This window comes from Solea solea, chromosome 14 (assembly GCF_958295425.1).
Source record: "Solea solea chromosome 14, fSolSol10.1, whole genome shotgun sequence".
In the NCBI taxonomy this organism is placed as follows: domain Eukaryota; kingdom Metazoa; phylum Chordata; class Actinopteri; order Pleuronectiformes; family Soleidae; genus Solea; species Solea solea.
This window is the reverse complement of record NC_081147.1, coordinates 22252030-22265203: the sequence shown is the minus strand read 5'-3', so window position 1 is coordinate 22265203 and position 13174 is coordinate 22252030. Positions and strand designations below refer to the sequence as shown.

The 13174-nt window shown below is 43.9% G+C and overlaps 1 protein-coding gene across 1 annotated transcript; it reads left to right on the top strand.

The window, feature by feature from the left end:
• Positions 1-76: 76 nt before the first annotated feature.
• rab11fip5b (RAB11 family interacting protein 5b (class I)) lies at positions 77-12184 on the top strand. The gene is made up of 6 exons (XM_058650227.1): positions 77-1038; positions 3281-3810; positions 4450-5059; positions 5757-8204; positions 9545-9683; positions 10980-12184. Exons 1-6 carry the CDS (start codon positions 659-661, stop codon positions 11238-11240), a joined length of 4368 nt encoding a protein of 1455 aa, XP_058506210.1. The 5' UTR covers positions 77-658; the 3' UTR covers positions 11241-12184.
• The last annotated feature ends 990 nt before the right edge of the window (positions 12185-13174 follow it).

The following is a 13174-nucleotide window of genomic DNA, read 5'->3' as shown; positions in this document are numbered from 1 at the left end:
TTTGGAATTGGTTGCAGTTCATGAAACAAAAACAACACATCTGTGAAGGTTCCGCCCAGAAACTTCTGAGTCTGAGGGAACCACATTTACTGTCTGCAGTTTGTGTTTGTGGACCAGGATCAAAACCAGGAGCAGCAAAGCTGAACGTGTCTTCAGATGACATGCAGTAATGCCCACAGTTCTCCACAGCATCAGCGTGCGCGCGCGTGTGTATATGTATGTGTGTGTGTGCGTGTGTGTTTAAGGGGAGCAGCAGCAGGGTGTTTCTCTTTAAACTCTGCGGCATCTGCCTCACTGTATGCGGGCCTGCTGTAGTGGTGGAGGGCGGGCCGTGAACAGCTCGGACAGTAACACTGATGCAGATCTTCCTCTAACCAGGTTTGCAGTGATTGCATTTGGGAACGTCACGTAGCAGCAGCAGCAGTAGCAGTAGCAGAGCCTGAAGTTGAACAGAAAGACAATGTCTGCTCATGTGTGTGGAAACTGACCTCGGCTAAACTCCGCGCACTTTGGAGGCATTCTGCAGAGGTATTTTTTTGCGCAGAACGGAAACTCTGGCGCAGCGCGGATTTTTTGTTTTTTTGGGGGAATGATCAAGTGACAACGACAGCGAAGCCACATCTGCTGAGAGGAAACGTTTACGACACACGGCGCCACAATGATGTCGTTAATAGACCTGGATGATGATCAGCGATGGGTGCCCACACACGTGAATGTCACCGTCCTCCGCGCCAGAGGACTGCGCACCAAGGGCAAACACGGCAGCCGCTACCTCTACACCATCATGCAGGTGGCGAAGGAGAAGTTCACCACCGGGCTCGTGGAGAAGGCGGCGGTGCCAGAGTGGAACGAGGAGTGCTGCTTCGAGCTGCTGCCCGGGATCCTGGAGGAGGGAGGCCGGGGCGACTATCCCCCGGGGAGCGGGGACCTGGTCCTCACGGTCATGCACCGGGTGCTGATCGGACTGGACGTGTTTCTCGGTCAAACCATCATCCCACTCGATAGGATATTCCAGGAGGGCGCGTGTCCACGAGACGAGTAGGTTGTGTTTATGTGTAACTGCAGCCTGTGCCTGATTAATCATGTCTGATAACAATAATCATCATCATCAGAGAGATATTTTCCAGCAAATAAGCACCTCCCAAGGTTAAAATGAGTCATAAAATGCTAATTATCAAGTAGAAACAAACAATATAAAAGTACATTAGCGATGAACTGATACAATACTTATTGATATTGGTCCAATCATTACCAAAATGACTGAATCAGATTCAAAGTAGCCTATGAAAAAAACTATAGAATAGTAAAGTAGCTAAATCCGACAAAATCCACAATAAATATAGACCCTAGGTGGCACTCATGGACCTGCCCATTTAGCCTTTAGCCTGACCAGGTAAAGTCTCCTTTTCCAGTGACACTTTTATTTAAATTAAATGTTTAGCATGATATTACTTTCCAACAATGCCATAAAAGTGCATTTTATTTTGCAATTCCTGTCAGACAGAAACATGTTGAGCAGACATTGTTTCTTGGGTTGCAGCTAATATTTCTGACAATGCCACACTGTTATGTTCTTTTAACACCTATGATAGAACACTAAAGACCTGACAGAGGGATACTGCGTCCTTTCTGTCTTATACCTGCTCCTGTATCCAGGTGTGGCTTTTGAGAATGAGTCAAAAATACACATTTGGCGTCTCAGCTCAGTTATAAATAGAGCCGTCAGTGACGCTTCAGCTTTGTAAACTGCAGGTGAAATTGGGGGGGGGGGGGGGTTTACAGCATTGATCATGAAAGGTCAAAGGTCCTTGAAATTTGTGAAGTAAATTTGGACCAAGTTTTTTATGGTGTACATAAAAATAAATATGACTTCTCTCAGCATTGAGACAGCAGGTTTAATACACCTGGCGCTGTTCCCCCTCACACAATTACATTCACAATGTCTCTGCAGATTTAGATTGTGGGAATGTTGGTGCAGCCGTGACACGATGACTCTGAGTGCAGACAGAGATCAGTACCTTTTATTGTATCGATCTCACTTTTAGCTTCCTCTGCTTTTCCTCTGATGTGTTGAGGACTCAACAGAAACCTCACACAGGCTCAGGTGACTCTCAGACAAACGCAGTGAGTCTGGAGAAGTAATTATAGACCAACGCAAGGTGAGCAAAGTTAAGAGATGGAACTGTTTTATTATTTATGAAAGTTTTCCATCCGATTATTTGCTGTAAAAAGTTCAGTGTGTAATATTAATGGGGATCTGTTCCCATAAATCAAATTAACGATGTTTGTTTAAGTGTACAGTCACTTTAGAACATTAATAATTTGATTTCTGCAGAAATCTTGCGCAGTCATGTTTCTACAGCAGCCCGAACGAGTATGTGAAAGCCAAAGTAGTTCAAAGTTGTCCTCCGTTGTTGCAATCTGCAGCTTCACCATTAGAGGTCACTAATTCTTACACACCAGACCTTTAAGTATTAGCACTGGCTGAACTGCTTTTGATTTGAAATGGTGTATTTTCCTGAGTGAAACAATATGTCACACACAATATTTAGCAGGTGTTTTGCAAGTAAATATCTGGTCAAGAGGAAAAACACTTCTAACTTGTTTGACGTTTACAAATCCAGCAGCTACAACAATTTAAACAGTTAAAAGATACAATACATAACATTTCTGCTATTTACTACTATCACTGTAGTACGTGATGGAGCTACAGCTTGTTGTTTACTTTTCTGTGCGTCTTGAAAGTGTGTCTCCGAAGGCCTCGGTTGAGTGTCAGGTGACGTAACAGGACTCGCCAGTAACATGTGAAACATCACCACTGTGATCACTGAAGAGCAGAGTAAAGCAACACAACACATCTGGCTTTAATTGCGGCTTCTCCGCCCTTTCGCTCTCTCTCTCTCTCTCTCTCTCCCACTCTCTCTCCCTCCACACACACACACAGAGTGAAACTCACACTAAATTCCTGCTGTTAGCTTTGGCTCCAACACTTTCTCTGGTCCACTTAAAAACACACAGGGGGCCGAGTTCCATCGGTGGACTCGTCACGTTGTTCTCGTCCTCTGTAGCACATACATGCCAGGTGTAGGTGGGCGGATTTACAGGAATCTGGCTTTTGTTTTCAAAGATTTTTCTCTTAAGTATAATCTCTCAGCATTTCTTCCAGATTATGCAATACAGTTCACGGAGAGTATTGCCAAAAGGCAATCAGTGGGGGGGGGGGGTTGTCCCAGTGAATGGCCAGATAACAAGTCTGCCTCATTTCTTTTTATTCCTCCAGATGGTTCAAGCTCAACTCCAAGGCAGGACGGAAGGAGAAGGAACGCGGTGAACTCCAGGTGACGGTCCAATTCACTCGCAACAACATGACGGCCAGCATGTTCGACCTCACCATGAAGGACAAGCCCCGCTCTGCTTTTGGGAAGCTGAAGGATCGAGTCACGGGGAGGAAGAGGGGCGACGTGGAGTCCTCGTCAGCCATCGTGCCGGGCCGATACGCCGCCCTGTCAGGATCCATAGGGCAGCCGTTTGGAGACGAGGGCGGAGGAGCGACCGAGCCGCAAGACGTGGAGGTACCAGAGGAGAAGAGGAGCAAGGTGAAGGATTTCTTCAAGGGGAAGCTGCGCAAGTCGTCAGACACCAGGTCGTGCTCGTCACTTGCTTCAGATAGTAGTATGTCTTCCGTGGCCAGTGATAACCCCGGCCCTCCACCCAGTCTGGATCTGCTCTCAGACCCTCCCAGCTCCCCCATCTACACTAGCAAAGTGAGAGTGGACACCCACTATGGAGAGGCAGATCTCGCTAAAAAAGGTAAGATTCCTGAAGTGTGTGAGAAATAAGGCTAGCTCAGGACAAATCAGCATTCCCCACAGTGTCTTTGTGAGTCATGCTGCTGCAGCAAAGCTGCAAAGATGATTACAAACAAAATAATAATAATAGAAGATACAGAGGTTCTATTTCATGTGACGATGAGATCCAAGCTGCACTTGTGTCTCTGTGTTTCATTTCTACTTTAAAATACCTGAAAATTATTCATATTTCTATTCAAGATAACTGACAATTTAATAAATAAACCTGTATCTTCTATAAATTCTGGGACAAACCTCCTCGAGTCGCTGCTTCCCAACCTCATCAAAACAGGTGTTTTCTTTTTGTTTTGATTAAGAGACTCTTAGTAACAGAAAATACATATGGTACGCTAATGTTTCATTTAATTTTTTATGTTTTATGTTCCTTGGAACCACCAGTAGATGTTATGGACCTGTCACCAGCAGAGTCACAACCAGTGAAAGATCATCAGGAAACACAAAATTGTAAATAATATACTGTTATGTTGTCAAGTTGGGACAGTAGGGCCATTTAAACAACATTATAATTCTTTCAGTTACAGCTGCTTTAACATGGAGAATCCTCACATTTCGTAACTCAGCTCTTCCTTCTGTCCTACAGTGCTCACCAGCCAGCACACCACAAAGGTTCTCACCCACAAGCGAGCCTTGAGCGATGAAGCCAGCAAGATCACGACAGCGCTCCCTTGGACAAATCCAGCAGTGGAATCCCTCAAGGGTCAGACCATGACTCAGTCCAAGTCGTCCTTGTGTATCAACGGAAGCCACGTCTACGACTCTGAGCTGTCGACTCCAAAGAGCTCGGGTACTCTTCCGTCCAAGCTGGTCCTGCTGGAGAAGTGCTCGCCGCTCTCGCGTTCCCTGCAGAACCTCACCAAGAGAAGTGAGGACAAAGGTTCCTTCTCCGAGGGCCGCCGCTGGTCCTTTGATAAGACAAGGAAAGAGGAAAAGGAGGAAGAAAAGGCAGCCGCGGCGTCGTTTCCTCCAGTTCAGCAATCTCAGACAGAGGGTTGCTCCATGCAGACCACAATGCCGGTCGTCTCCTCTGCCATTGGTTCACCTGAAAAGGGGAGAAAGCTAAGAAAGACTTTATTCTCTGGAGGGAGGAGTGAGTCTCTACCTGTGAAGTCAGACCTGAACCAGGCTGCCTACACATCTGAGGGGAGGCTCAGAGGGTGGTTTGGCTCCAGTGACTCCCAGAACAAGCCAAGGTGAGTCAGGGTCATTTGCAGGATCACCTCTGGGCTCCAACCATGTTTGAATAATGTCGTTTATTCAGGAATAATATCAGGCACATGGGAGGCCTGTATTCACTTGGGTGTATTGAGTTTTTTTCTGTTTTCTCTCCTGGCTCATTTGAAAATGGACATTGATTTAGTGCATATTTTTCTCCATTTTACCACCACACGGTGTCATTACCTCGCTCTATATTTTCCACAAACAGCACTCCAGCATTTGTATTTTCTTTTCCAGTGTGTGTCGTCTTTACTTATAAAAGATGCAACATCCCTGCGGTTCAGACAATAGCTCTTGCAAGACGATGTAAGGAAACTCATTCCATGCTGATATGAGCTCACCCAACAGAGATGGTCTTGAATGGCTACAGTGCATTATTACTATTATTTTGTTTCGTTTGCTTGATTATTTTGCAAATGTGCTTTGCTTTTTTTTCTTCTTTTTTTGTTTAATCTGTGTTACTCTTTCCACAATTCTATTCTTTTTTTGGCCAATCTTACTTTTGAGACTAAAGTTGGTTGAGCAAGACACTTTGTTGTGAAATATCAGCCGGGATTTTAGTTGTGCTTTGTGTTTGTGTAAGAAACATGTTCACCATTCGGTAACCTGGTCACCTGGTCATCAACCTAATCATTAACTAAGAGGACTATTGTGCCCTATTTTCTTTCACAGGCTGGAAGTTTCTCCTAAGGTAGAAAGCAGCTCAGATGTACCCCCTCACTCCCTTATTCTCCCCCCTCAGTGCTCCTCTCCCTCTGGTCATGTCTCACCTGATGACTGCAGTCAGTCTCATCCCTTCACTCCCTCCAACTCTCCTTCCTCAAATCCCATCTCCCCCTCCAATCCTTTCCTCCCACACATACAGCGCAACCCCTTCTTTGAGGAGCTCATAGCGGAAGAGTCACAGAGGTCCCCTACCTTTGCCCCCTGTTCCTCTTCTGGCTCATCCCCCTTCCATTACACCACCCTGCCCTCTGAGCCTCACACGCCCAGCCCTTCTCTTGCTACGAATGCTACAAATATAGCTTCTATCAAGCGGGAGCGCCCCAGGCCAGTAGCCAGACAGATATCTCTCCCTGCGTTATTACCTAAAGTACCTGCATCCAACTCCCCAAACCACACAGCCCATCGATCCATGTCAGAAAGTGCAAGAGAGTGGGACGACTTTTTTGACGCTTTTGCCTCGAGCAGACTCAATACACCGAAAGGGAATCTTCCTCAAAAAAGACTGAGAACTAGTCCAACATCATCTCATGGATGTAGTTATCCACTTAATACAGTAAATCACACACAAAAGCTTCATACACATGAAGGGCAGCCTCCCCCTTTACCTCCAAGGAGGTTGTTAAGAACTTCGGTGAATGAGATTTACTCCGACGGGTGGCTGCACAGAGGTCAGGAGCTAGCCGTCCATAAAGAAGCCTACCTCCTCTCACAGACCGGCGTGGCCTCACTACAACACGGAAGAAACAGTGTCTCTCCAGACCTTCAAGCGCACAGTGAGACCTCGGACTCCCTCAGTGTTCCCCCCGAACAGCAAACAAACGTCACAACACCAGGATTCACCTCTGAAGAAAAGCTCAAAAAGTTCAAATATGAGCCTTTAGAAGATGAAGCTGACCGCTGGGGAGGGATGCTGTTTGAGCAAGATTTGTATGGACGCTTGTGCAGAGTAAACTATGGAAAACCCGTAGAAAACAATCATCTTTTGTCATTAAACACAAAGGAAACTCCCGGAAATAACATTGCATTAAAGAACTCCACAAACAAAGTGCTGCTTGATAGTGAGAACTCTGTTCAAGACATTTTGAACATGTCTACTACTACTTCCACTTCCCCTAACCCAGAGGTAAAGGCACTAGATGGTACTTCTGGTCCAGTAGAAGAGGCAGTTGAGTCTAATCCAAATGAAACCACATGTATCAACAATAACGTGTCTTTCTCATCAGTGTTAGGAGACCTGAATATGAATGTGAATAACTTGGACTTTGGATTTATTGATTCAGACGGCTCCTCTCAATCTGAGGTACAGGATACTCTCAGAAGCATCGTCAGTTTGGATGGGAATTCCTCACAACCAACAGACGACTCACTGACAGCTGTTTGCCACAAGGAGACCACACATGAGGACATGTTCACGTTAAAGGACACCTACATACCAGAGATGAACTCCTCTTTTGAAATAACCGCTGCTACGCGGAAACTGTGCAGAGTGTCTCCGGTTTGCCAAGGCAATTGCCAAGAATGTCAACACGAGCTTACTAAGTTTGCACCACGGGGTCACTCCAGGGTCAACGGCAGTGAGATTGCTGAATCATCATCTCTAAAGCAAATGTCTAACTCATCGAGTTTTAAAACAGAATCTAGTGAAGATACAATGGCAGGCAACAATGGTTTTAACAAGACACGAAGAGACACTGATGATAACGGCAACCCACAAGCTAAGCAAGCCACAGAGTCATTTTCCGGGGTGGTGAGCGCACGTTTTAGACCTAAAGGCCTGTCCAGACAGAACAGCGGCGGCAGCCCAAGCAGCCAGAGCAAAAGTGGAGACAAAGAGTTTGAGCAGCTTTTGTCCCTCATTCAAAACTTCTCAGAAGTCTGTGAGGGGCCGATGTCATATCAGCCCACCAAATCTTCCATGCTGCCGTTAGATAAACACACAGACGTGCACGTCGTTAAAGATAGAACCAAAACAACGTCTTTAAAAGATGACATGTCTCGCCTTACAAAGTTCTGTTTAACGGGAAAACCCTCTGCGATCAGCTTTCAAGACCTCCATGACAAAGTAGCGCCAGACTCAAGAAGCCCTTCTAAGTCAAAGATTGGACAATCTTTGCAAGAGCCTGAGTCCTGCTCTCCCTCCATCCCCTCCACACTCTCCCTGACCACTGATGCTCAGGCTAAACTCCACCCTCCCCCTGTCTTTTGCCCCTCCATTAATCTCTCAAACACGGCGCCCCATGTTGGAGCCAGCACTACACTGGTTGTGGCCCCCTACACCTCCTGCACCTCCTTCTCCACCACCTCCACCACTGACCAGCCCCTGGTCGATGCAAGGCACTCACTTTTGCCTGAGGAGACACAACCAGCTAGCAACCTGCCCCATCAGGAGAGCAGGTGAGAATCCTCACACTAGGTCATTACTTACAATCTGTAGTCGCAAGAAAATATTCCCCCACACACACAGTCATTGTTATTTCTTTTACATTTTGTTGCTCTTGTTGCTTTGTTTATTGTCGGCCTGGCATGATTTGGTGTAGAATGTGTTTGTGTATCTCTAAGTTCCCCGATCCAAATGTTGGCTGGTTTGGATGAGAACTGCTGTGCAACTGCTTTGCATTTATGTTATTCATCTCATGTTTCAGCGTCTTGTTGGCTGCTGTACTTTGTTGTTTTCTTACACATTCTTTCAGCTACGTTTGCTGCTTTTTGACCACCTGCTGAGAGCTATATATATATATATATATATATATATATATATATATATATATATATACACATCTCCAGACAGCTGTAGGTTATATCACTAGAATACAGAATGTAAGATAGTTGTCAGGTTAGGTAGTGTATAATTTAAGACAATTTGCCACATAATATTAAATACAAAGGAATGGGCAGCAGAGATGCAGGAGCATGACTGGGCTAAAGAACACTAAATTATTCAAAAGACCCAGTGCCAGTGCCAACTGGGTTCAGTTTTAAACATTTTACGATGGATGCAGGAGAGAACTTTTAATCATTGAGTTCAGCAGTGCTTTTAGTACAAACAAAGAGTCATACAATCACTTGCTGGGCTGTTTACTCACCCTCTTTTCAGAGTTTCACTAATAATTGCAAAAAACAACTAGAAAATGTAGTGAAAGAGTGCAAACCTCCACCAAAATCTACACCCTCCATCCCCAGAAAATGCAATTCAAATCCGTTCTTTACGCTCAAGTACTGTCAAAAAATATAGTTATTGCAGTAACACAGCTTTTCTTCCCGTTGTATATTTACATTTCAGATTAATTCTAATTTTCTGTGTCTAAACACTCCCTTGTTGTTGTTGTTGTTGTTGTTGTTGTTGTTGCTGTTGTAAAGTAAAACCCTGTGTTCCTCCCTAGATGTTTTCCTCTTATTCTGAAGGATAGGATGGAACAGGATGTTTCAGCAAGTGTCCCCCCCCACACACACACACACACACACACTTTAAAATGCCCAAATAACAGAAAAGTAGCAGATTTAAAATATGCCTGCAGTGCTTGCTAAACCATCGCAGAGTCAGCATTTTTCTGGTTTGCACATGAGCAACTGGAGATGCAGAGTAACTGCAGATTGTATACTCAAACATGACAGTGACTCATTGTTGTCACTTGACCGTACACGATGAGTCCCTCCAGAAGCCGTTGCTGCTCTCATAGCAAACATACCGTACATCTGTGTCGAAAAATGTGAGGGCTGACCTCTCTGCTTTGCAGAACTCATCCTGTGAAGCCACTGACCTCCAGCCAATCGGAGAAGAAGGAGGGCCGCTCGGTTCTGGAGAAGCTCAAGTCCACGATCCACCCGGGACGTGCCGCTGCACACCAGGCCGTAGCTGAAGCTGAGAAGAGTCAGGTAATGTCTGAAAAGGGGGGGGGGGGAACTTCCATGTTAATTTCTACAAAAATATTAGGAGCTTTATTAGTCCAGTCCAGTCCAGCAATTAAAAAAAAGACATGTAAGTGTGCAGCTGTTACCTACCAGCTCCCTGTTAGACCGAGGTTCCTACTTTCAGCACCTGGGAGAGAAATGCTGATCCCATTACTCCTCTGTTAGCCTGACACCATTTACTGGCCCAGAAAAGAGTTTTCAGGTCCTAAAATTGTGTTCTACTCCTCTTCTTTTCTCACACATTGGACTTAAAGAGGTGACGTGGCTGGATTCTGGTGCTTCCTGGTGATTTTCCAGAGTTTCCCGGATTGCAGATATTTAATATGCAGCTGGTTTACCATATAAGCAGCACTAAGGTTTGAGCTGTGTGCAGACAACCATTCCCCCTTAATTGTGGTACCTTTCAACAAGCAATAAATGGGATTTAAAAAAAGTGTCTCGCTGTGTGCACACAGTCGAGAGAAGCCATTAGGATGTCACACTAAATCACAGAAAGCTGTGAGGTTGGGAGTCTGTTTAATGCCTCCATGAGCATTTATTAAGGCCAGCGTGGCACATGGTGTTCATGAATACACTGCTGCTGTGACGACTTCATTGTTTCCTGTGACTCGCTTCATATTTGGCACCTGCGATTGAAATTGTGCCTATTTTTATTTTCCAACAAAGCAATAGATTTAATCTAGACCCTCTGATTACAGCTTTCACTTTTAAATAACATATGGCAATGGAGTTGACGTATGGATTTACATAATATTGCTCTCTCAAAATTACGCTGTACTTTACTTCCAAGACTCTGATCTACAGTGTTACTAAAGTTACAGTAATGTGGTTTTTCTGACTGAAAATCTTGAGGAACATCTTGAACAACACTTAATGCAAAGAAACAAAGAAAATATTCACATTGAAGAAGCCAAAACAATCAGAAATCTTGTTTTAATCATGAAAAAAGCTTCAAACCGATTAATCGATTATCAAAATAGTTGTCGATTGATTTAGTAATTGATTAATAATCGATTAATCGAGTAATTGTTTCAGCTCTAACCATGATTGTCGGAATGGCCAGATCAGGACCGAAATCTGGCCAATTCTCCTCTAGTGTGGGGCAGGCTTTAGTCTGGTTCTCAACATGGAGGACCAGCAGGGGGCACACACAGCTCAGGAAATGCTGACTCTTATGTCAGTAATTCATACAACTATCAAAAAACACTATAAACTCTTACAAGCCTTTAAATAACATACCTTACCGATTCTCTCCTGTAGGAGGCGACTGTGGACAACTCTGCTCAGTACCAGCACCTGACCAACATGGAGCTGATCTCCCTGCTGCTGCAGCAGGAGATGGACATGCAGAAACAGCAAGCGGCCTCCGACCAGCAGGGGGCGAAGCTGGAAAAATGTGAGACCGAGCTGAAAAAGGTCAAGGCACAGGTCCGGGACCTGGAGGACTACATCGATAACCTTTTACTGCGCATCATGGAGCAGACACCGACGTTGCTTCAAGTGCGAACCAGACACAAGTGACGGCAGACGCGTGAGCGCGCGTGTGAGGTTTACTGCACATGATGTGTGATTGAAGACTGTTTCCTCTCTGTGGGGCATCAAAACACAGGGTTATTAGTGAAGACTGATAAACACTGTTACAGTCAAACAAATGCTCCACAAATCATCCAGGTCTTCTTCTCACTGCTAATACTGCCCTGTTGATGTAGACACAATATTACCCAACATGCATGCACTTTCTATTTGGCACGTACAAACACACACACACACACAAAAGAGCTTAAATTAAAGTGAATGCAAATAATTCTTTTACCGATGCTTACTAATATGATTTCAGGTAATCAGCTTTTTCAGTTTAACCTCACTGCTTCAACACACCAGAGGGAACGGTTGTTTTTGGAGGTGCATCAGATGATGCTCTTCAGGGATTCAAAGACGTCTGCTGGCAAGAATACGATGTTAGTTCAAGTTAAAAATGAAAGCAGAGAAGCAAGATTTTCAACTCAAATAGTGCACAAAGGTTAACTTGACCTCATTACATATTCAGTATATTTAGGAAAATGCTACAAGACATATAGTGTGAATACTACGAGAGATGTTTCTGCATTAACATCGCTGTATGATATGCAAAAAAAAGAGGATGGAGAGTTTTTGTTTTTTAATTATTATCATTATTTTCTCAGCTCCTTAACTTCCTGATTGTTGTAACATTAAAACCCGAGAAAATGTTTTTAATATATATTTTCGTTCCATCCCATGTTTCTGTTCTGCGCAGCATTTTACTGTAGAAACAATCTGTGCCGTAAAATAAGAATATAACTTATTTCTATCAAAAATACTTTTGTCATGATAATATATTCTCTTCTAATACCACTCCAGTACCACTGTAGCTACCCGCAATGCTCTAGATGACCGCAGTACTGTACTGTTATAAAAAAATTAAAAATAAAGTACACATGGATCAATGGAGAGGTTCTGACTTGTTATTATGGACCTGACATTCATTCATTCATTCATTCATTCATTCATTCATTCAACTCATCTTCTTTTACTCTTCACCAGTAACACATTGCAGAAGGCGCTGGTGCCAATCCCATCCGAGGACAGGTCACCAGTCCATCACAGGGCCACATGGAGACAAACAACAGTCCACTAGTAAGGTAAGTGCTCGGACAGAAGATGCTCTTGGAAGAGCTGGGTCTTCAAGAGTCCGCCCCTGTTCCGGTAGCACTCGGTAGGTCATTCCACCAGCGTGGAACGGCACACGAAAAGAGAATTTAGAGTGTCCACTTTACCTAATCCCCAAATCTGCATGGAGTTTGCATGCAAAAACATGCAGAGACTACACCAACCATGTGGCCCCTTGACCTGACATGTACATGACATACTGCAGCAATGCTTATTTCTTTCCACTAGGGTGCGCTCCTCACCGCAGTGTAGGTTGCACAGCAACCTCTGTATATTACTTCAGATTTATGAGGTTTATGGCGCCACAGAATATTATGCACATGCCGGAAATAACGCTTAAAAAGAATTCCAATGGATTTCCATCAAATAATAATAATGCTACCTGATAATAAAAAATAAAATAGATGCAAATACAACACTTTTTCTTCTTGTGTTTTTATTTGGTATTTCTTTATGCTTTGATTTATGTTCCATGAATGTGTTTTTACCGTCTGCTTTTAATGCTGTGGGTGTGTAATGTTGCTATTTTGTAAAGCACTTTGGTCAACTGTGGCTATAGAAATAAAGAACATTACATTAAAATACAACAATAAAACGCAACACAGGGCGGAATGAAGAAAAAAGTAAAAAAAAAATCCTGTTATAACTTTAAAATAAAACAAAAGATGCAAATAAAACAGTAAAACACAACACAGGGTGGAATAAAATAAGAAAAGACTTGAGTCAAAAGGTTAAAAACCCTGTTTTGGTTTTAAAATAAACTAAAA

Excerpts from the sequence above, each read along its gene's own strand:
- rab11fip5b (XM_058650227.1), top strand. The coding sequence starts at position 659 with ATGATGTCGTTAATAGACCTGGATGATGATCAGCGATGGGTGCCCACA. Across the intron at positions 3,811-4,449 it reads GGCAGATCTCGCTAAAAAAG|TGCTCACCAGCCAGCACACC; the intron begins GTAAGATTCCTG and ends TCTGTCCTACAG. Across the intron at positions 8,205-9,544 it reads CTGCCCCATCAGGAGAGCAG|AACTCATCCTGTGAAGCCAC; the intron begins GTGAGAATCCTC and ends TCTGCTTTGCAG.